The sequence below is a fragment of the Kryptolebias marmoratus genome, linkage group LG10 (genome assembly GCF_001649575.2).
Source record: "Kryptolebias marmoratus isolate JLee-2015 linkage group LG10, ASM164957v2, whole genome shotgun sequence".
Lineage (NCBI taxonomy): Eukaryota > Metazoa > Chordata > Actinopteri > Cyprinodontiformes > Rivulidae > Kryptolebias > Kryptolebias marmoratus.
Window position 1 is genome coordinate 16,920,305 of NC_051439.1, and position 24,123 is coordinate 16,944,427.

Here is a 24,123-nt window from a genome sequence, read left to right on the forward strand (position 1 = left end):
TTGACAAAATTGATTTTTGGCTACTGCTTTATTTCTCTGTATTTTATTTAAGCAAACTGTTGTAGTTACAGCAGTATCTGCTGAAAGGAACCATGTGAAAGTGATTCTGGGTTATTATATCTAACTGTAAGGGGCGTGTCTTTCAGGGTACGCTTCCTCCTCCGTACTCCACCGCCGCTCCCAGTGATTCGCTCTCCTCCCCCGTCAGTACGATGATGTCGCAGAGCTCCGCCTCTTCGCTGACCAAGCAGCGGCAGTCCTGGTTGGACCTGGTGTCGCAGGCGCCTCCGCCGGCTGGGGAAACGGTTGTGGTGTGCTCAGTCCAGATTCACTCACAGGCAACGCCACAGGAGGAGGCGGTGCCAGAAAGCACTGCTCCTCTGGACTCAGACTCCGCTCAGTCCAACGAGGACAGCCCTGCAGCAGAGGGAGAGGAACACAGATATGTTTTAGGACGTCCAAAAGAAGGTGAAGCATTTACTGCGTTAACTGTTTTGTTTTGTGCAAGCTTTTGATTTGCTTCCGTGTTCAAAGATAGATTAATTTCCTCTAGTTCCTGGAAACATTCTCATTTCTGTATACTTTTTGCATACCAGTTTGAGTTTTTGTCTTTCTTTAGAGTTACTAATCGTGTTGTGAATCTTTTCTTTTTACAGCCAGTCGTGCAAATGGCTCGGATGAGATGGAAAGGCTGTATATTCATCTGAAAGAGGCCAGCCTCTCGCCAATAGGAGACCGTAAACCCTCCACAAAAAGGGAGTTCAGGGCCTCCTTTGTAAAACGCTGTAAAAACCAGACCGTTAATGATAAGCTGCACCATATCAGGGGTCTCAATAGCACATTAAAGGTACGTGATCTGCTTGATCTTTTTGAAATCCTATTTATTTTGACCTGTTGTATGATTCTTATTTTTTCCTTTGTTTCCTGGTACAGTCAAAGGAAGCGGATTTGCAGGCAATAGAGCAGGTGCTGTCTAACCCAGAGCTTACGTCAGACAAGTTCAAACAGTGGAAGGAGGCTAATGCGCTCCTGATCCAGGAGATTTGTGTAAAAGACGACCACAAGGAAGCACCAGAGGCTGTAAACGCTGCAGCATCAGTTGTTGAGGCTTCTTTGTCAGAGACCAATCTATAGACTAAGTTTGGACTTTGAGGACCTCGTTATTGGATACGATGTGAATACACACACGCACACACACACACACATTGCTGTGATTTTGTTGGCTGACACTTCAGTTCCATGTTGAGTGGATTAATAAATGCCACAACCGGATCTATAAAACGTTTTCAGTTCCAACTAGGAGATGGAAACGGCTAATAAGAAAATGTGTTGTTTTTAGTATTACTTTTTACTGTTCAGGTTGTAGAATTAGCAAATTTTACAGCTGAGTGTTTTTATGTTGGAATTTTTTAAACTTCTGCATGAACTCTTTTTGTACGAAATATTGGAGTATTTTGAAACTGGTCTGCATGAAAACACTGGTTTAAAGGTATAATTTATCTGCTTTGTATTTGTTTATAGAGAACAAATTTGTGTTTTTGTTTTTAAGATGTTGTTTGCCAGTTATTGGTGCCATGCACCATCATTGTCTGTTACACAGCAGTCCCTCAGCAAGGATTTGCTTGTACACTCATGATGTCATATCTTATTAGTAACCTGTGCAAGACTGAACCTAAGCTCTGTACTAACAGAATAAATGAGAAATCCTGATAATTTCACACTTAGAGGAATCTTTTTTTATTATGTAATTTAAAACTAAGACATTCTAATACTGGTTCATTCTTAAACTCTTAAAATTGAAAAACTAATATAAAACAATAAATGCGTGTACATTTTTTTTCAGCATCAAACATTATGAACTTATTTTGTTTTGCAGATGATTAAGACTCATTTGTAGGTGTGTATATTTTGCCTAGGGTAATGTTTGGCAGTATTTATTAGTGTTTTAGCACAAGTAACTTTGGAAAAACTCTTGATGATCATGGAAACAAGCCTGGCAGAACTTGCATCCACTGAATTATAGATGTGTTTTTATTTATAGGCGTCAAGCATAATGTGTAGCAATGTATAATATGAGCATGTCATCAGAATTAACAAATAAATACTTATCATCAGCCTTGTTAATTTCAGGATTTTTGAACTTTGCTGAAGTTTCACTTAAACATGTGTAAAGATAAATATGAATTTATTCTTTAAATGTTGGGTTTAAGTGTCATCAAGTTCCACTACAGAGGAGGCCTATCAAAGCTGTGTATAACGGCTACCAGTCAAAGATTTGTTGTATAATATCAGCTTATCACAAAATTACAAAAAATGCAATATCATGCATCCATTATTATGGTTTTACAACAGTTTAAGGCTTCTGAGGCCAAGCCAGGACCTTAGCGATCATAAACTTAGCTCCACACGTAAGTCATCTCAAAGGCATGTTGAATATTTGTGTAAAAAATAGTTTGTAAATATGTAATGCATTTTTTGTGTGTGATTTAAATTTTAGTGTTTTTTGTAAATAAAAAAGTAAAAATCACTGGATTAGATTTCTTACAGCTGTTTGTTTTGCCATCTCAGTTTTGTACAGCCTGCAATGCCCCGAATCCGCCGCTAGGTGTCGCCCGCCTCTCTGCGAATTCCCCATCGAGGTTAGGCGCCATATTGGCAGTCTCCTCCATCTCACCAAACGTCGAGCATGCATGTCTTTACCGGTTATTGAGGAGACTGTCTGTAAATCTTTACAGTGACCTGCGAGCCGAAACACAGCACCATGGAGGCCGTTAAAGCATTTAACAACGAGGTTGGTCTGAAAGCCGTGTAAAAAACAATGTGTAATAGCTCGACGATACGTGCTCAAACTGACTATTGCTGGGGCTAGTTAGCTAACGTTAGCATCTAGTAGTAGCAAGGAGTAAAAGAAGGCCAGTAACACATAGGCCGCTCTTAATAACGTTATTTAAAATGCATTTTTTTGGTAATGCATTGTCAAGAATACGGATGAGAGAATAATAGGGCTCTTTGTATACATATTGTTCGGGTAAAAAGTATAAATAAATATCTTAGGTGAGCAAAAGTTAGCTCCAGGTTAGCAAAACCCCCTCAGTTACGTGATGTGTTGTTGGGCTAACAGATACAAAAAAGGCTAATACTGCCCACTCCGTTTTCCATAAATATAATCTTACATTTCTGTTTGTGTGGGGGGCTGGTAACTATCGTGTAGAATGTAAAATGAGTTATGAGATATATAAGGGTATTAAAATGCGATGTTAGTAGTTGGATATCAAATGGCTCAAAGCTAGTAGCGCTGCATTTATTTGTCTGTAATGACACTGAATTAATGTCAAACGCTGCAGCACAATCTGGACAAATACTGACCTCAGTGTCTATTTACATACAATTATTGTGGTATTACGTTTCCCTGATTTGACTGTTTAAATAAATTATAAAAAAGAGGTGTAAGGCCCAGTTAGTGGACATCTGACTATTGACAAACTCAGGAGATGTTTTGATTTCAAAATTTAGAAAAACAGATTATGCTTCGGTCATTTTTATGCCGAGTACTCGGCCACATATGTGTGATGACTAAATATTGTGTGATTGTTTACTTCATAATGGTAACACTGCATAGCAGAAGAGGCTCTCTGATGTCTTTGTTTCATTTTTCAGCTGTACTCGTTGACTGAGTACAAGCCGCCCATCTCCAAGGCCAAGATGACTCAGATCACCAAGTCTGGAATCAAGGCTATAAAAGTAAGTATGTTAACGGATGAGGCAGGTAATTGATGGATAAAATAAAACTCATTCAAGTGAACCGTTGTCCTTTTTATAAGACAATGTGTATCTAGGCTAAACAATTTCTCAGCAGAGCCTTTTTTGAGCCTTACCTTTGAGAGAAAGTAAGTCCACAGCCCTTTTGAACAATACTAAATTAAAATGTATGGACTCAAGAGAATAAGGGCATTTATCTTATACATCATTTTTTTTTTTTTTTTTTTTTTTTTAAAGTAACTTAATTTTTGCAGTTATTGCAATCTGAGCAGCCATATTCTGAGTAGATAAATGCAAATGTATGACCTGAGTGGAAAAGATAAAAAGAAATGAAACTCAAAAACAAGTATGGGTTCCTTAACGTGAAACTTATGGGACTGTCGGAGTACTTGGTGGAAGAGCAAGTCTTTGCTTTTGCAACTCTTTCTTCAATGAAATTAACTATTGTTTGTTCATCGTTTGTAAAGCTAGATATTTTTTTCCTTTTTTCTCTTTTTATAGTTGTAGAATATTTATATTTTAACTGTAGCTGCGCTCTTAATTACCAAAAATGAAAGAACTTTTGAACAACTCAATAAATCAGTGGCTTTTCCTGGGCTTTAAGAGAGAGAGTAGTAGCAGGATTGCTTGCCTAAATGGGTTTTATGAGGTCATATATAAACATGGATCCTATGATCACTTATTGTTTGTTTATATTTTGCTAAAACTATTAGATAAATTGAGTTTATATAATCATGAGCCTTTCTTACCAATCTAATAAAATTGCACCATTGTGAAAATCTCTATTTTTTTTATCCAGCTATTTACATAGAGTTGAGTGAAAACAACTGTGAGGATTATTCAAAATAATTGTGATTTTCACATATAATTGCAAAATAGGCAAGAAAACATGTGGTTATATTGGAAATGTGTCATTTCCTGGACTGACAGCCGTAACAATCATATAAAAAATGCACACAGCAGTAATAATAATTATATAATACAATAATTTCCCTTCTTTAACTTGATTTAGAGGCAGACGGCTGCATTTGAATTGAAATCTTTCCTGAGATACTGAAGGTCTTTCTGTTGACCATGAAGCACAATATATACAAAATATTGGGTTTTAGAGCGGCTCCTCTCATCTCCCTTTTGTAATGTTTGACATTTAAACAAATATCACTGAATAACTTTGATCCCTAAGTAAGATTCAAAAGATTCTTAGACAAGCTCTGCTGTTTCATTTCTGTATTTTAACCCAAATTATATAATAGACAGCGTCCTGTTTTTAACCTAGTAAAGCACACTGGCCCACCTGTTGCACACAAATATGGACCGACTAATTGTGAAGTTAGGATTGTGCACATTTAGGTTGTTTTACCTTGATGTATATAATTTTGTTTGGTTTGTTCTCTTATAAATTCAGTGTCTTAGATGCAGCATCAACTTATTTGATGACCTGTAATGCTACAAAATAAAGGTAGTATTTGATAAAGGCATACAAATACTAAAAATTTCATCTGTATTCCATCTTTTGGGTTCAGCATTTGATTTTATTTCAGAGCCCTGAGTCAGTTCAGGTCAGTTCAATATTGATTTTACTAAGAATATTTAAGTTTCAGTAGCAGAGAAGTAAAGGCTTGCACAGTAATGTGAGCATAAAAGTCCACACTTTTACATAAAACGAAAAAAATAAATAATCTGTACAGAATGCTATAAAAACGGCAGTGAATATTTCAAAAACAAATGGATTGATTTGAATAGTAAAATACTGTCCTGTCTAACAATATAATCCCAATTAACAACTAAACATGTTCTATTCTCATCCTAGCAGGAACTATCAGTGTCACTTGTCTCCGATCCAATTAGACAACATTTGTACCTAAACGTGGAATCTTTCTCTGATCAAATATAAAAAGCAGGCGCTCGGGAGCTTTCATTGCTCAGCATTGTTTCAGTTTGTTTGTATTTTAGGCAATTTCACTGTAGGTCTGTTTTTAGTTTGCACATTTTTGACAAAGTTGCAGCCTAAACTGAAATATTTTTTTCCAAATTATACCTCCGTCTTCTTTTTCTCTGCTTTATAAATGGGCCACAAGTGGTGAAGTCAAGTTTTATTGTTTGAATTTGTTCGCTTTTCTTATAAAATTTATTTTGATAGCTTGTCTCAAAGGTGGGTTTTCTGCACCCAGATTCAATCCTCATTCACACGTACCAGTTGACTTATCAAGCTTATTACAGAAAATATCTTTACTCAACAATAAACGCAAACTTACAGGAATATACCCGAGGGATAAAGAACAAATACTCTCTGTGATTTTTAAAAAATAAATAAATGGTTCATCATTAGTCCTGATAATATTCATATCTTTGAATTATTGACATACCTTGATGTAAGTTTATGGCAGAAATGATGCAAAATACATTTTCTAATAATGTCTTTGACATTTTTTTACTCTTGTCTCTAAAGGAACTGTTACTTGTAGTGTTTCTGTGCTTTGTGCTGCCTGTGAATAACACCCGTTTTCCCTTCCCTCAGCAGCTCTCCCAGCTCCCCCAAAGCACTGAAAGTGAAGCAGGAGGATGGGGTGGAGAGAGTTACAAAGAGATAAGAGAATCCCTAACCAGCTTAGGTAGGAGTATGGGTTGTTTCACAAGAAGGATGATAGAAGACTAAAATCACTATATCTTAACTTGTTCCCACACACCAGGAGAAGCAGGGGTTTGCTGCTCTGGTTGTCATGCGTTGCTTGGTGTTGAGCTGTTGATCATTAAAATTGAGGGCGCAGTCTTAATTATTTTCATTAAAAACAATGAAGATGGTAGTTGTGTTTTTGTGGACGATTTTTGTTTTAAGCTCATACTAAATATGATTGCGGCTGTTGTTGGTGTGAATTTTGACGTTTCAGATGTTTGCTATTAGTAATTTATTTTAAAAATTGACCTTTTCAGTTTATGGTCATGCAAATTTTATTGGTGCTTTGATGTCAAATGTACATTTCCCAATTATTCACCTTTACATTCATCTGCAGCTAAGCCGGTGGCTCATCTATGCACTGAATTTTGCACAGTAGAGAATGAGTAGGTGCTCTAATAAAAACTTTATAATGTTCTTATATAACTAATTTATCTACTGCTTATAAATAGACTCCCCCACTCCTTTTACTGTGAAAGGTTAGTCAGCCACAGATATTATGTTAGTTGTTGCCGGTTGTGTTTTCTGTTATTTGAGATGTTAGTTTTTGCTCAGACACAGGCAACATGAGGAGACACATCCAGGGTTCTAGATACGGCTGCTGATGTTGCTTTAGGCTACTCATCATTGGGCTTTTCTCTTTGTTCTCAAATTGCATCTGATAAATAAATGATTTTGGAGTTTCAGGGTTTCCATTTTCACATAAGCTGGACTGTGTCAGTGTGTATCCACTTGGCATATCTCACCAGCAGCTTTCTCTGGTTTTTTTTGTGTTTTTTGTGTTATCTGTTGTCTTCTCAGCTTTTATGTCTAAAGAAAACATGTTTTTAAATCAAAAAATATGTTTGGTGCTTAACAGAATGCTGTCTACTGAAAATTCTTTAGTCAAAAAGTGACCGCTTATGTCTTACTCAGTGTATACTATTATATACATAAAGCAATAAGAGTTGAGATGCTTCTTGTCTGCATTTAGTACATAATTAGCTCATTCATGTTAAAAGAGTCTTGGTGCAATTCTCTCAGACTGTGCTTCATCAGTTTTAAGTAGACCTGGAAGTGGTTATTATTGGTGCAGCTTCTCCAAACTCTGAGAATCTTGTGAACCTTCACCCTCTTAGCTGTTGCTCGTCTATTCCTCCTGCTTCTCTCCATCAGTAAAAGTAATGCCAGGGCTTTTATCTGGCAGCTTGAAAACATACATCGAGCATTCAAGTCTGCAGCTGAGGGGAAGAGAAGCTGCTTTGTTCTTCTTGTTGTTCTCCCAGCAACCAGCATGGATTTTTGGAGTGATTTCTGCATGTTCGTCCTCTTCCTGTGCTCTGCACTGAACCCCTGCTGTGACTGCAGCAGGCCCCACATCCTACACAAAAGTAGCCTTACAATACCATACAAATGTCTTAATCCACCTCTAACTTATTAACATGTTACTTAAAAGGAACCACTTACTTTTTATTTTTTGAACATGTTCCACAACTATATTTCTCCCAGTTTTCTAATGGCCCTTCAGGTTTTTTTTATTCAGACATTTGCTGCCGATTGGTAACTAATTTTTAGTCCTGTCATTCTAATTCAGTAGATGATCCAGTGATGGGAGAAGACATGAGTGCTTGGCAAAGAAACAAAATCCAAAAAGGATGATCCAAAAGAAGCACTAGATTAACAGTATCTGAAAGTAGTTTATTAATTTAAAAAAAGAGGGGAAAAACAGCCGACACAGTTTCAGTGTTAGCCAAAAATGAGAAAATTAGATGTGCCTGTGGGGTTCAGTGTCATTCTCCCCTCTAAATCCTTTTTTAAAAAAGAGTGAAATGGTGAGATATGAGGCCAGTTTGAGGGATCTTAGACAAGTATAATCTTAGTCCCTGTAAGTTTTCGTTCTGATCTGGTCTCGCTCAGTATTATTGTACCACTCTCAGAACTGCTGCTGCCGCGTTAACAGGCTGGCACTGTTTATGTGGCTTTTGATCATCCAATCTGAAGAATGCAGTCGATCACCTGTCATCAACAGCACTGTCCAAACTTCTTACAGGCAGTTTTACCTGATTGCCGTTTTTTATGCAATTTCTCAGCATCTGAACCAAATGATGGAGAATAAACTGATTTTGAGCTGCAGCCTGTCTAATTATATACATGGATGCCTTCAGTTGCTCCTGTTAACTCAAGCGCGTAGTTTAACGCAGAGCAGTGGCTTTAATAGCTTGAAATTCGATTTTATGGTAAAATGAGTGCTGCCAGCTTCAGTGTTCTCAACATTTTCCTGGAGTTGATATGTAAATATTGTCGGGTAATTAAATCCTAACAGTTATAACAGTGGCTGGTCAATATGTCGATAAGTGAGGCTTTCAGACGCTTTTATTCACCGTTGCTGATTTTGGACAACCACTGCGTTTGGCTTGCTCGTGGATGTGGGCGCAGCATTGCACTTAAACCCATTTTTGTGTTTTGCCGTGGCAGAGCTGCCGCACTGAGCTGAGTGCCTGTGGTCGAGTGCTGTTTTTGCACTGCTAAAATAACTAACTCTGAGGTAAACGTGGAAGCAGATGTTGTACAAGTTACGTGCTTCAGAATGAACTTTAAACTTTCCAAACTCTGTATTTAGGCTAAAATGCACACTGCCGCTTGATTTTAAAAAAATATTTTTTTTACTTATTTTGTCTTCTGTCTACTCAGTAAATCTAACTCCAGGGCTTTTTTCCTCCTGATAACCTGACAGATACCTGCTGAGCTGCTTTGTAGGTAACTCTTTAGTTGCCTACAACCGGCCCTGAAGAGTTACAACCTCTCATCAGAACAAAGGCAGAAATTTCACTGTCCACCTAAATGCTGCCAGAGATTCAGGTGGTCATTTGCTACAGTGACACATTACAGTCAGATTGGACTCTCCACATTGTATTTTCATCACCATATGTGCAGGACAAGAACTAGCTAGAACCCTGCTAATGTGCATTGCCTACAAAGTAATTTAGTAAGCCCTGGAAACGAAAATAGGTTGGAATTTAAAAAATTGGCTGCACAAAATGTGACCACATGGCTTGCTTACTAACGCTATGGTTTATCCATCTACCATATGCAAAATCTTTGCTACTTTCTTTTTCTAAATCACCTTGTTTAGTCAGGAAAAACTATCTTATTTCTGCCAAATAATTTTATGTTTAGCATTTTTACTTATTTTAGGCCTCTGTTCATAATGTGAAGGCTAAAGGCTGGCTATTTCACAACCTAACAAGAAGCAACCTACTCTGTTTTTGTTTTCCAGCAAGTACAATGGTAAATGGTTGTACAGTACTGTGACAGATCCTCAGGTTTTTTGTCACATGCTATATAATAGCAAAATCTTAAAACTTGAATTCTCCTGTGTTGATTTAATGTTTCTATTGCCATTTTCACAGATGCACTCCATTTCTTAAAAGTTGTGCAGATGTTACATTATGGTGGTATTTACTCTCCTTTATTAAAGTGTTCATAAGATGGGCAGAGGAAACAAACGCAGCAGCTGCTCCTCTCCCCAGAAAAGCTGTTGATTTGCGCTTTTAGGGTTTTCGAAGTTGGTACTGACTTTAAACAAATATATGCTCTGAAGCACAGAAAAGGTAATACTTTTTAAGTTTGTTTGGTCAATGTGTGATAGATTTTTCATTCTCACCAAATAGTTAAACAAAGGCTAGTGTTATAGTTTGCACATATGTGTATTGGAGACTAAAGGGAGCTAAGTGATGGACAGGGTATACTAAATAATATATATTTAGTAAGAACATTTTAATAGTATTCAACATATTTTGCAAAATCATCAACATTTACTAACATCAGTGAACTTCTCATATTTAAAAAGCAGCCCAGTTGTTGCAAAAAAAGGGAAAATACTATTAACATTTACTGCTTTACTGGTGTTTTCTTCCTATTTGTCTTTTTATACATACTTTAGTGTCCGAATTGTATAAATATTGTGAATAACTAATAAGCAACCAATCATATTAATTGAGATCAGCTGCAAAATGATGTCGCTTGACCTAAACTTGTAAACATTACACAAAGCCACAACAAATACTGTTTGTAAATACTAAAAATTAAACTTTGATTGGGACTATCTGGTGAGCATCAGCTGGGATCTGAATCCTGGTAATCATAAATGCTTTAATAAAGACAAGTGGACTTATTTTTCTGGCCTCCCCGTTTACTTCTTACCAGTTCAGTTTCAGAACTAAAAAAAACCTTTGTGAAAAGAACTCCAGTTATCTTTTCTCAAGGACTTAGGATTGCAATGTGAACGGTTGCACACCTTAATCGAAGCTGCTGGTTACAGCTAAATGTTGGCCAATGTGAGTTTATGTACTGCTGATATATATATTTCTTATTTAATAAAACATAATCATTTCTTAACTTGAATAAACATGTGTTTAATAACCCTTAAAATAACTTGTACACTCAAAAAAATTTATAGAATAGCATTCTCCTTTGGGGGAGCAAAACTAAATGATGGTTTCCAGTAAGATGGTTGCGGCAGCTCCTGCAGCTTTATTTTCCTACTTGGTAATTGATTAAATATGTACAGGCATGGCCAATTGCCTTTTTTAATTGGCCAATTAATCAGGATGTAGATGGCGAAATTCTCAGTTTGTATGTGGGACTTGGGTAAGATACTAAACCCCAAATCACCCCCAGTGTGGTCTTCACTTGTATGTTTTGAGTAAACGTGTGTGTTACATGAATGTCATGTAAAGTAAGAATATGAGCTTATTGGCAGGATGCACACAAACTTCTTTCACCTTGTCATTACTTGATTCAAGTGATGTATGTACAAACACTGAATCAGTTTCAAGTGTAAACAATCAAATTAGGTGTGGAGTGAGGTGAGATGAATACAAAACCTAGATGTAAATTGCTGCTGTTATTTTCTAAAGTGAGTACCTCCCTGATGTGGATCTTGCATGCACAGGAGTGTTTTCTTTATAGCAGGAGTATCAAGATTACTGCAAGCATTAATCTCACATTATATCTATAGGTATAACATCTTGTTTGATACAGAATTTGCTTTTGAAATGCTTCAAACCTTTTGTTATTCAAGCTTTGCTTTTTAAACACTATATATTTTATGTATTATATTTTGTTAAGTCTTGATGATGCAAACATATTCACATTAATTTGCTCTCATTGTTTAAGTTTAAAACATTCTCTCTGTGTGAGCAAAACTGTTTTTCATCTGTGAACTCAAACATTACTTTTTGACCTGTTAGTCACTTATAGAAGTGATAACCAGTTAGTTTGCAAATATAATCTGATTTTGTTATTTAATTTCTGAATTTATTTAATTTATGGCAGGATATAGTTTCTGAATCTCTAAAGATCCTGTCACAATTTATATTTACTTTAAGATCACCATGATTGTGTCCAGTGTATTGCCAGTGGATGGGATGATTTAAAACTGACTTTTTTTTTTTTACATGTTTGAGCCTTTGTTCATACACAGAAATACAGAATCCCAGGAGTTACAGCCAGGAGGGGCACAGCTTCCACACTGGCTGGTCACAATACCAGTTTTAGGTCCCGCTCCCTTCATAAAAAACAAACAAAAACATAAAATTTTCCTGTATTGACTCTAGTCCATAAAGTTCTTACCTTGCTGCTACTTTTGGGAGAAAGCAGGGACAAGAGGTCTAGTATTATAACATACGGTCCATGGTTAGTCAAGTTTATCAATTCACAATGTTTTATGCCTTAAATATAACAAATATAATTCACCAATTTAAAAAAAGTTAACCTTTTTTTTTACCTAATCTCCGTTTTCTGCTTTTCCAATACTGATGTTGAATTACTCTGAAAAGTAAGTTAATTTCAAATTAAATGCTAGCGAGGGCTCATCAGTAATTGTAATAACCAAACATTATTGGACAGGATGCCTTTAGAAAGGGGGCTAAAGATGATATTACATTTATATTTTCATCATGACTTGAATTATAATATATCCTAACACTGAACACATATAAAATTTTCATACTTAACTTTTTTTCCCATAGAAAATTAGACATACTCTCACTTTACCCTTTGAAATACATAGATGAGCATGTTATTATTTTTGGAAATTAAGAAAAATTAGTATATGCTTTGTTGTAAAGTTGACATTTTTTAGATATTTTTTTCCAATCATACAAGAGACAAGAATCTTAGTTAAAAAAACTATAAACCGGCCTTAAGCGCCCCTGATGTATGTGTTTAAATGAATAAACAAAAGGAAGAATGAATAGTTTTAATATTGTGTGTGATTGAGAGACAGATAGGGGTCTTTGTAAGTACTAAAAGAGTTTTTTTTACACACATATACATTGTGTCTTGATATATAATTTGATAGCTGTAGTGTTTAAATGCTTGTGTGTTCTGTACTCTACTAAAGCTGTACTTTGATTTAGTCTCTTATCTGACTGGACTTACTTTAACAATGTTTCCCTTAGTTCTGTACAGGATTTGAGAAATGGTCATAAATTGTCAGATCATCTTCTGCCCTATAACTCCACCTACTGGCTGGTTGTGGAACTTAAAAACATGGATTAAACTCCGCACCATTAATTTGACAAATACAGCATTCCAGCTGTGACATATATCTAACCATACATTAACAAAGAAAGTTTCATTACATGAAATTACAACTGTCAAACATGCTCAATGCCATATTTGTCTATAATGCAGTTTTTAAAAATCCTGGGTCTATATCAGCCACTTAACCAGTCTTGTCAGTAATGCACGTTTGTTTCCAGATATGTATGAACTCAAGCTGTGTTTTGTTTGTCAGGCTGTATAATTGCAGTTAATTAGGCAAACATGAGATATTTCTACGGCACTTAAAAGTAATGTTATTCATATTCTCTTCCTGTTCATCTCTTAACTTTGTCCTATCAAACATTATATATTTATTGATTTAGAAAATCTGTACAAATGAACATGTCTGCACATTTTTTTTTTTTTATTACCTCCATCAAGGAGGTTGTGTTTTTGGTAAAGTTGGTTGGTTTGTTACTTTGTTTGTCTGTCAAAGATTACTTAAAAATGAATGGACAGATTTTGATGATTTTCTTTTTCAGGAAATGTTGGGGTTGGCACAAGAAACAACTGATAAGATTTTGGTGGCGAATCATGATACGGATCAGACTACTTTTTTAATGACTCTATGGCCTCGGTGGAGGTTTGCGTTCTCTGAGTTTGTTTATTTATTCATTTACCTTTCTCCAGCTCTCTGCAGTTTCATCTTATGCATCCAACTTAATATAACGTCTATCAAGAAAAGACTTGATGCATGTTCTTTGTAGTCTGTAGAGCAGGTTTTCTAAGGTTTTGTTCTGAAACATACCGTGTCATGTCATGGAATTGCTAACACTGTAGCCACAGCCATTTGTGGAAGACTTGGTGGACATAAGGGATGCAACTAAGTTATCTGCAGTTGCAGATAGAAAATCAGTATAAGAGCTACAGATGTACAGACAGATAGTAACAGGGCAGCCTTTCAGAATGGAGCACTGAGGTACTGGTGCATACGGTGGCTGAAGTTGTCACAAATTGGTGCTTTATGTGTATCTCTAATTGTGGAGTTATAGAAGTTACCCCTTTCTGCTGGTTTTAACAGCTAACATAAAATGTACTTTATTTTAAGTGAATAGTTGGATATATTTTCCTAAGATTGACACAAATGATTTAAGTGGCTGACATTGTGTCAAAGTGTGTCTCTGTTTGCTTTCAATAATAAACAAGGCAAAACTGAATGGTTTCAGTTGAGAAGTCCCACCTAAAAAACTATAAATTATATAAATCACAGACATGTACTCTAATAGTTGGGATCTGTTTGGGTAAATAAAAATGAAAGTGAAATTAAAAGGTCTTTAATATTTGTGTATGTTGTGTAATTAGAGTTTGAGGAAACCAACCTGGGATTTTCTTTTTTTTCCAGTCCCCTAAATACTTAACTTTTTCATAAACTACCATTTTTGTAGGACTGTTCAACTGGCCTGTCTGTCTAACAGTAATTAACAGGTTTTGGTAGATTGCAAAGATTCATGTTATGTCTACTCTTAAGATTGATTTTCTAATGGTTGTATTTGAGCTATGACTTACACGAGTTAGATTTATAAGGCTGAAACGTTTCTATTCCACCTCCTGCTCTTCCTTTTGTCTCATTAAATTACTTTGACATCATCACTGCTGTTACCGGTACATTGACTAATGTTGCTTTTAACCTAATTGTCATTATTTTTTGTTTGGAATCCAATTTACCGTTTCCCCCTTTTTTTTTTAGGCTTTTAGTAAACATAATTATGGTTTTATATAATATCGTTTTATTCTGCCAAAATACCTGTATCCAGTATTCATATTTTTTCTTTTGTTTTAGGTTTTCATCACGCTGAGATGCAGCATTTCACTTGTGTCTGCTGCAACCAAAGTAACTTTATTTTTTTCTATATGACTGTTAAAATGTCTTTCTTTCTTTGTGTTTTCTTGTCTTTCAGTTCTACAAGCATGTTGTCCAGAGTGTAGAGAAGTTCATACAGAAGGTAAATTACAAACACTTACTTGTGCTCAACCAAACCCAAAATTTATGTCCAACTCTATTTTATGGATAATATTGGATGCAACATTTTGTAATACATTTTTTGTATGTGCACTGTAAAAAAAACACTTTTTATTTTGAAGTTCCAAGTTTTACAGTTCCTATTTCTGATACTAGCTACCTTTTTACAGGCAGCAAACTTATAGATATGTTGGTGTTGTTTTGAAAATAACTGCAGCTGTATATTTCTTCTACAGTGCAAGCCAGAATACAAGGTCCCGGGGCTGTATGTCATCGATTCCATAGTCAGACAGTCGCGTCACCAGTTTGGCACAGAGAAAGATGTTTTTGCCCCACGCTTCAGCAAGAATATCATTGCAACCTTCCAGCACCTCTACCGCTGTCCTCCAGATGACAAGGTCTGACAGTTTGCTCTAATTTCTCTGCTGGTTTGCTTCAGTAGCTTTTTGTTTGTGGTTCGTCATTGTACAACAGGAGTTTAAATATGGATATAATTACTTAAAGAAATGTGTCAGATTTATTTAGTCAGTTTATTGCTGTAAATGCATCAGAAGTAGATAAAATGTTGCATTTCTTTGTTTGTTTTGTTTATATAATCACCATAAAACCATGCAATTTGCTTCTACAGGAATCCTTTGAGAAAGGAGATTTCAGATTCATTTATTTATCCATGTTTCAACTTGGCCTGAGTGTCTGATTGAAATATGTGACAAAGGCTGCAATTTCTTTTATTGTTCTCAGAGAGAAGCATCAAGCCTTTCTGTTTTCTCATATCATTCAGTCTTTTCCTTAGAGTACACTTCTAACAGCTTCCTTGCGTTGTGCTGCTTCGTCACAGTTGTCATGTGTTTCGTTGTGTGTCCAGAGTAAGATCGTGCGAGTCCTAAACCTGTGGCAGAAGAATGCCGTCTTCAAGAGTGACATCATTCAGCCTCTGCTGGACATGGCTGCAGGGATTGCTCCTCCCAGCACCACGCCTGTCCTGCCCAGCAGTGCTGCTCCGATAAATAACACTACACCTGGTGAGAAAGAGCACATAGCAGAAATGCACATCAGATAACTCACTGTGGAATTTAATTAATGACATGTTTCATGTTATAATTGTCACTTTCCATTTTCTCAGGCACCCCAGCTACACCTGCGACTCCAGCAAACATTGTTCAGGGTCTGCCTGACTGGGCATCCCAGATTACAAACACAGATACTGTTGCTGCTGTTGCACAGATCTTACAGAGTCCCCAGGGACAACAGGTTAGTGGGCAGGCCTCCTAATTCAAATTAAAAATTGCTTTGGTTAGAGGGGGAAAAAAACAAAGATTGCAAGAAAGAAACTTTGCTTCCATAATGTTGTGGTAAGATGTTGATAGATTTTGCAAGTTTGTAAGTGGACTTTAAATGTGTAAATTGATTCTTTTTAGTACATCAGAATCGATCCAGTTCCAGTAATTCATATTTGACATCAAATTCTGTAAAACTGCAGATTTCTGGTAATGGCTAATCAATTTTAAAATGTTCTACCTTTTTTGTTGGTTGCCTCTGAGTGACTCATACAGTTAGCGTACATGTCAGTGATAAAGTGCGTTGAATGCTCTGCATCGTCTTCTGTTCCAGCTTCAGCAGTTGGTACAGAGTCTGCAGATGCAGCAGCAGAAGCCCCAGCCCTCCCTGCTGCAGGCCTTGGATGCCGGCCTGGTGGTACAGTTGCAAGCTTTAACAGCTCAGCTCACCGCTGCAGCCACCGCCAACAGCCTCAACCCCCTTGAGCAGAGGGTTTCCTCCTTTAATAAGGTAACACTGCCAAAAGCCACTGTTAATGTCTTATTTTGTATGTTTTATGAAGTTTCCTAATGTGATTGTTTTGTGTTTGCTGCAGAAACTTTTGGGTCCTTTTGACTTTGGGAATGATTCTGAACGCAGTGAAGAACCTAAAAAAGACACCTCATCTTCTCAGCTGTAAGTTTATTTTATATAAAACCTGTCAGTAGTGATTCAGAGTTCATGTTACTTCAGTGTTTCTGTCAATTCCACTCAGTGCTAGTATCTAATTAAGCTGCTGACCACTTCTTAGGCCCATGGTGTCCGAGCCCATTAACAGCTCACTCTTTCATCAACTGGCTGAGCAACTGCAGCAGCAGAACCTGGAACAGTTTCAGAAGCAGCTGCTGGAGCACCAGCAGAAGGTAAAACACATACACTTACAAAGACAGAGAGCTCTGACTTTATTGTTAAGCATGGTTTTATAATTAATGCATTGCCTTTGATTATTGACAAAGATTATATTTGTTTCTTCTCAAATTGCTCTCAGCATTTTTAAACCCGATTCTAAGCTGGTTCAGCTTTTCTTTTAAAGTTGTGTGTCCCAAAGTTAGTGTGTTCTCAATTTCTTTATAGCCTCTAAGTGAGGGGAGATGGTTTGTTTTAATATAACACAGTTTCTCTTTTTTTTCCCCCAGCAAAAGATGTCTTGAAACCATTAATGTATTTTATTTTTGTTGTAATTAACAATCAGTGTTCGTAAAACCTCTTTACAATGCCAACTAGCAGCTACTGGTCCTACTCTAAGATGTACCTTTTAGATGCTTTACCCAAAAGCTGTTTAAAATATTGGCTGCTGTTGCGTGTCCTCCAGGCAATGAGCATAGAAGGCCAGGACTCAATCTTTGGGCAGGAAAACTCTGTTACAGCTGCTCAAAACAGCAGCCAGCCGCAGCTTCCCGAGCCAGAGAATAAGATAGATGACTCCATAGACAACCAACAGCAGGTATTTGTAGAAACAACAGCAACATTGCAGCTGCTGGGTTCAATGACCATCTTCTCCTGAAACTAACATGGACTTTCTTAGGATATGGACCTGGACGAGGGTCCTGATGGAATGGAGGAGGAGATTTTTGAACCAGAGGAGAAGAAAACGATCAGCGCACGGTCCAGAACACGCTCTAGGTCTCGCTCAAGGTTGGTTCATTTTATTTATTTTTAATTCCTCTTTATCTCTCTCTCCATGTCCTTAAAGATTAATAGTAATTACAGTAGTGCCTCTGCAGGTCCAAGAAATATGTGAGACTTAAATGCTGTGGGCATTATATCTGGACTGTGTCAAAAAGTGTGTGTGATTTTTTTTTTTTAAATGAATCACTTATTTAGTCTTTTCAAGTTTAAAAATTTTAGATTGATGTTTTTTTAAGTATTTAGCAATCATGCACTTTGAAAACTGATTTGAAAGCTTCAAAAGAGCTGGTTAGTGGGTTCATTAAAGGTAGCAAAAGTTTGTGTCAAGAAAAGTTTCCGTTATTTTTTTTATTGTAGATCACCCAAACGAAGAAGGTCCAGGTCCCGCTCTGGCTCACGGAAGCGTAAGCATCGCAAACGATCGCGCTCACGCTCCAGAGATCGCAAGAGGAAGTCGTCACGGTCTTACTCGAGTGAAAGGCGTGCCAGAGAACGAGAAAAGGAGCGTCAGAAGAAAGGATTGCCTCCTATACGATCCAAGACTCTAAGTGGTATGAGCAAGTCACTTTGGCTCGTTGTTAAATTTGATCATTTTTATTTTTTGCCAATGGTTTTGCTGATTGATGATGTTTTTCATCTCTTCTTCTTACTTAGTGTGCAGCACAACTCTGTGGGTGGGGCAGGTGGACAAAAAGGCCACTCAGCAGGACCTCACAAATCTGTTCGAAGAGTTTGGCCAGATTGAGTCCATCAATGTAAGTAGACCTTTCTGGTTGAAACACTGATGTAACTTCAGTATATCAGCCTGTTCTTTGATGGCCATAAGTTTAGCGAAATTGCATTTAATGTTCTCACATTTTAATAGTATTATCCAACTTTGTTTTCTCTGTGGTTCACATGTTTTCTTATTCGTTTGCTCTTTTCTCACCAATACTACAAGTCTGTTGGTGTCTCGTAGTATGGTCATATATTGTTTAACCTTCTTATCCTATGTAATTTGAATTGTCTGCCTGCAGATGATCCCTCCCCGAGGCTGTGCCTACATCTGTATGGTCCACAGACAGGATGCATACCGTGCCCTCCAGAAGCTTAGTACTGGCTCTTTTAAGATTGGATCCAAGATCATCAAGGTCCCCTTTACTTTCTAATTTAATTCATTGTTTATCCAATCTCTTTAATGTATTCTCTAATTTAATTTTGCCATTGACCTCCGGTGCTAAAAGTCAAACTTTCTGAACACATTCTTTTATGTTGAAAGAAAAGTGTTTTAAAATGGCTGTGTTGTGACCCTTGTCTATCTATTTGTTTCAGATTGCATGGGCTCTGAACAAAGGTGTAAAGCAAGAGTACAAGCAGTTTTGGGACGCAGACCTGGGTGTCACCTACATACCATGGGAGAAGGTCAAAGTAGATGACCTGGATGGCTTTGCTGAAGGGGGAATCATTGACCAGGAAACAGTCAATGATGGTATAAAAGCACATTTTCTTTATATAAACAGTCAATTGATTTAGTAGCAATCCTTGTTTAAAATTGCAAATGATGAAAACACAACTATCCTAACAAACACTTTGTGGGATTTTAATTACAGGGTTTGTTTTGTGGTTTATCCCTTTTAATTGTTAGCAAAATTCTTTAAACAGATATTTCTAGAAGCACAAAGTACATTAAGAGCCAGGAAAAAATCCAAACAAATAATTGAGTATTAATATAAGTTTATTTTTCTGTGTAACTGCAGAGTGGGAAATGGCTAAGAGTTCTGAAACAGCCAAGGAAATGACAAGCCAGCCAGTAAGCACTGAGGCTACCGTGGTGTCCAATACCCAGACTGAGACCTTCAGCCAGCAGGTTGCCATGATGCCTGTTCAGGTACAGAAGAGCTTCTGTTGCACTCTGTGGGAAAGTCTGTAAACAGCAAGGCTCACTGAATATTATATTGCATGAAGTTTTTCATAATATATCATTCTGTTTGTTTGTTTTTTTCCACTTTTTGTTTTAAGGAGCTTACTTGTACATTGAAACGTAGGTCTAAGTCTTAACCTAAAGATTTTTCTTTTCACTCTATTATTCAGCTACCAGTGGCCCAGGCGGTTCCCAGTGTAGGTTTGGTGCCTCCTACCTTTCCTGTCTCGATGAGCATACCTCCACCAGGCTATGGGCCACCACCACCGTTCATAAGGCCTACCTTTAATGCCACACAGCCTCCGCCAGGTAAGTACCACAAACTGTTAGGTAAAATCTGACTTGCATAAAATTTAAATCTCACTCAATTTTACCCCCCTGTTTTTATAGGCTTTTTGCAGGCCCAACACACAGCAGGAATGGCCTCAGCAACTACATGTGAGATTTTTGGCAGCTTTCTTTTTGACTAATGTCTGTATACTTATGAAATGCCCTTTTACATTTTGTATTGATTCTTTGTTTGTTTTTGTTGCTTATTTGTCACTTTAGTGCAGCCATCTGTGTCCAGCAGCCAAGAAGCTGTCAAAGAGTCACCGTTCAGCACTATGATCCCTCCAACCAGCACTATCCCTGGCAGCTTCATGCCCTCGGCCATCCCTGGACCGGGTATTTTTCCCCCAGTGGGAGTCCAAACACAGCAGGCTAACAATGAGAAAATTCCACAGTCTGCAGAGGGTATGGGTGCTGCAGCAGAGCTCACACTACAAGGTAAGTCGTGCTTTCTTCTCTGTGGACATTTGGTTTTATCAGGGTTGTTTGTGTTTGACATTTAATTCTGTGATGTTTTGTTCTCAGGCATGCAGAATGCTGTCCGTAGTGGGATAGGTCTACTTGGCATGCACCCTACAGCTTCCCTCACCCATCCGCTGCATCAGTCTGGGTTGAGTGGTCAGAGAATGCCTGGGTTGTTGCCCCTGGATGTGCGACCTAATCTCCTTCAACCAGGGGCTGCTGCCCGCTTCCCACTCCTGATGCAGCAGGGTCCTGCTCAGCAAGCAGCTGGCCTTCTTGACAGTTCCCTCCAGGCTCAGGCACGACCCAGGGCTCCCTTTCCTCATATGGACCTCTTCAACAGGCCCCCCAACCTTACCAGTGAAACTGTATCCAAAACAGAAGATGAGTCCTCCTCTGGAGCTGATGAGGGCAAAGACCAAGACTACCGCTTCCCACCTATAGAAAAGCAGAGTACAGGCCTGCTGCGGACCCCTCCACCAGAGCACAGGGAGCCTCTTGGAGGTGGTGGAGGTCCAGGAGGAGGAGGAAGGCCTCCTTTGCTTCAGACCCCAGGAACTCAGCCAGTCAGATCCAGTTTGGTGGGACGTTTGCAGGCTCTTGCAGGCTTCACTCCTGATAACCGCTGGAACCAAACCAAAGGGGACTTTGATGAACGAGATGGCATGCGAGGAGGCCCACAGGCCCCAGGTGGTCCAAAAGGTTTTCAGGAAGAACGCCCAACATCGGGGCAGAGCTTCCCCAATCGATTTGACAACCGTCCTGGAGCAACAGGTGGAGCTGGACCTGTTGGGGGTCCACAGCCCTGGAATCGTGGCGGTGGTCCTACAGCTCCTTTTAGCAGTGAACTTCATAAAGACCTAGATGACCGAAGGCGTCCGTGGGAGAGACAACGGGACAGAGATGAAAGAGATGTTGACTTCAGGAGAGACATGAATGGTAACCGCCACAGCCGTGAGAGAGAGCGAGAGAGAGAGCGAGAGAGAGACAGGGACCGAGGACGGGAGCGCACCAGAGAACATGAGCGCGATCGAGATGGTGACAAAGAGAAGGAGCGTGAGCGTGGAGGCTGGACACCTCTTCTTCCTCTACCTACACCACTTCTTCCCACTCCTCCTCTTAATCCCAACTTGACGCTGAATCAAGGCAAACTTCTTGTTCCTCTCAAATTAAACCCCCAGGTTCAGCCACGATTCCAGTCTCCACTTTTCCCTCAAAGTCAGGCCAAACCTCCTCTCCTGGGTCTGAAACAGCCACTCCCCCAAGCTCAGATTAGGTCTCCTCCCCCGTTACAGAACCAAGCACCTGTTCCTGAGCCTCAGTCTGAAACCCCAGATCCTGCTAAAACACCTCAGGCACAGTCAGCTGGTTCTCCCCACCCATCATCTGACAGTCAGGGTCAGAGTACATTAACTGATCCTCTTACTCAGCCTGAGCCATCACCACAACCAGAAACCCCAGCACAAATGGAATCCCCCCCTCAGACCACTTCCTCTCCAAACACTAAGACCCCAATCCTTCACTCACCTTTGGCCTTCACACAAGCTGATAGCCCCCCTGAGGATCCCACTCCCACTGTGGAGAAGCAGGAAGAGCCACAGAATGATGAGGAGGGGTCACAAGAAGAGAGATTCTGTGTCCCGCAACCTGAGTGGGTCAATGGGCCCGAGAAGGACCATGTCAATGTGGCTGAGCCCACACCAGACCCCGAACATCATTCTTTCCTCTCTGAAAGTGAAACTGAGCCGAAGCAGGAGCAAGTATCATCTGCTAAGGACCTAAACAATGAACAGAAGGAGCCCATGGAGGAAGCTCCAAGTCAGCCAGTGGTAGACACTGTCACAGACACTGAGGGGACATAATCATCACTCAGTAGGTAAAAGATCATTTTGTAAAGTTGTCTCTTCTTCTCTGTACTCATGTCAGCAAACTACCACCACAACACGGGACATGACGAACATTGACTCACACCAGTTGTTGTCTGATAACCAACAACAAGTGATTTTATCTTTTACAAATACCAGTGTACTTAAATAGAAGGCTTTATGGATAGATTTTGTTTGTATTTTATTTCCTTTTTCCCTTTTTAAGTTGTAAAACCACACCACCCCTTTTAATTAATATAAGCTTGGGAAATTTTATTGAATTGTCTGCCAAAATGTTTCAATTGTATATGGGGAAATTTAGCTTTGACCTTCCTATGGAAGAAAGCGAGAAATCCTGGCTGTTCGACGACGAATTGACTGCAGAAAAATGTGATACTTGAAAAGAGCAGCTGCTTGCCAATTTCTCCTGTCTCCTCTTCTTTTAAATTTCTGCTGCAAAGTTTTGCAACAAATGCTTTTATTCTGTTTTCTAAGCAGAACTGACTGCCTACATGCAGTCAGACCAGAACAGCTGCTTTAGATTAGAAAATAAAATTGCATTGAAATAAAAAAAAGTCAAACTGTTGTGTCTACTAAATTAGAAAGGTCTGTAATTTGTTTTATAAAAATACCATGAAAACAAAAAGCCAATTAAATACTAATGAGGTTAAAAAAGAAAGAAAAAAAGAAGCAAACAACGAAAATGAACAGAAGGATCTTCTGATGTTGGGTACATATTGTTTTAGTTTTAAATAAACATACTCTGTCTGTTTAAAACATGCTTTAGGACTGTTTTCTGACCCAGGACCAGTGGGGGAAAAAAAATAAGACTGCTTTACTTTTCAGACTCGTGTACACTGTGTGCTGTCACTTCAGTCGATTTGATGATCTCAAGTTGCTGCTATACCATCTATCCACAGAGCACTTTGTTGGATGCAACCGTGGGACTTGTAGTTTCTAGCTTCTGATGACTTCAGCCTGTATGTTGGCCTAAGCTTTTGCTGGGTGATTGGTGATGATAGCATTGTGCCTTTTTGAATGGATTTGTCGTTCACGATGCTACCCAACACTTCTGTGTGACGTGCACCAGACTGTGCGTGCAGCTCAGTTTCAGAGGGCTCTCTGGAGAGAATGCTACCTGCACAGAACTGACTTACCCACTGTTTGAATGATAGCTGCGCAGTTTGTACAGCACTCACCTGCAGGAGAGCGATGTGTTCTCCATCGTACCGTGCATGCAGGCCTGTAGCCATGTTTTAACCTTCCTGTCTCTCTTCTTCATTTCATACTTGTAGTGGTTTTCTGTTGAAACATACTACCAGAAATCTATAGTCTGCTGTTCTCTCAGAGCAAATGTCAACTACAGGAGTTGTGATGTTGAATAAAAGTTGAAGGTGCATCAGATATGTTTACCTTGTTATTGTCATATATTCTAATCCAGGCTGATCAGATGACTTATTTCACACAGAACACTGCAATTTAAAGCTGAAGACAAGGAAACTGTTAGACTAGACACGTGTAAAACCTAAAACTATATAGTTTAAAGAGACATACCTGTCAAAAATCCCAATTTTTAGACTTATGATCAACGTTTTTGAAACTGTAGACATAAAAGACATAGTCACAGTCAAAAAAAAGA

The 24,123-nt window shown here is 38.4% G+C and overlaps 3 protein-coding genes across 4 annotated transcripts in view; all 3 read left to right on the forward strand.

Moving 5' to 3' along the window:
- Nucleotides 1-2,517, forward strand: part of LOC108236660 (connector enhancer of kinase suppressor of ras 3) — a 40,311-nt gene extending 37,794 nt beyond the window's left edge. The window contains exons 23-25 of the mRNA XM_017417486.3: nt 147-468; nt 657-847; nt 934-2,517. Of these exons, the coding sequence (XP_017272975.1) occupies nt 147-468; nt 657-847; nt 934-1,134 (714 nt within the window). The 3' untranslated portion in view covers nt 1,135-2,517. The remainder of the gene's footprint in view (nt 1-146; nt 469-656; nt 848-933) is intronic.
- A 130-nt stretch (nt 2,518-2,647) lies between these two features.
- scaf8 (SR-related CTD-associated factor 8) lies at nt 2,648-23,888 on the forward strand. Of its 2 annotated transcripts, none has more exons than XM_017414055.3 (20): nt 2,648-2,791; nt 3,658-3,741; nt 14,920-14,964; nt 15,218-15,379; nt 15,847-16,003; nt 16,105-16,232; nt 16,593-16,769; nt 16,855-16,934; nt 17,050-17,161; nt 17,611-17,742; nt 17,824-17,933; nt 18,285-18,478; nt 18,582-18,682; nt 18,944-19,057; nt 19,239-19,395; nt 19,664-19,794; nt 19,998-20,136; nt 20,218-20,265; nt 20,377-20,595; nt 20,683-23,888. In XM_017414055.3, exons 1-20 carry the CDS (start codon nt 2,762-2,764, stop codon nt 22,479-22,481), a joined length of 4,119 nt encoding a protein of 1,372 aa, XP_017269544.1. In that variant the 5' UTR covers nt 2,648-2,761; the 3' UTR covers nt 22,482-23,888. The 2 variants fall into 2 exon arrangements, with proteins under 2 accessions (XP_017269544.1, XP_037833797.1); XM_037977869.1 differs by lacking the exon at nt 2,648-2,791 and adding an exon at nt 6,278-6,371.
- Nucleotides 22,428-24,123, forward strand: part of tiam2a (TIAM Rac1 associated GEF 2a) — an 84,360-nt gene continuing 82,664 nt past the window's right edge. The window contains exon 1 of the mRNA XM_025005136.2: nt 22,428-22,495. The gene's annotated coding sequence lies outside the window, so the exon portion shown is untranslated. The remainder of the gene's footprint in view (nt 22,496-24,123) is intronic.

What these genes read in the sequence shown, in the direction of transcription:
- scaf8 (XM_017414055.3), top strand. Translation starts at nt 2,762, where the DNA reads ATGGAGGCCGTTAAAGCATTTAACAACGAG. An exon ending in GACACCTCATCTTCTCAGCT is followed by an intron (nt 16,935 to 17,049) that starts GTAAGTTTATTT and finishes ACCACTTCTTAG; the next exon opens with GCCCATGGTGTCCGAGCCCA. An exon ending in TGCTGGAGCACCAGCAGAAG is followed by an intron (nt 17,162 to 17,610) that starts GTAAAACACATA and finishes CGTGTCCTCCAG; the next exon opens with GCAATGAGCATAGAAGGCCA.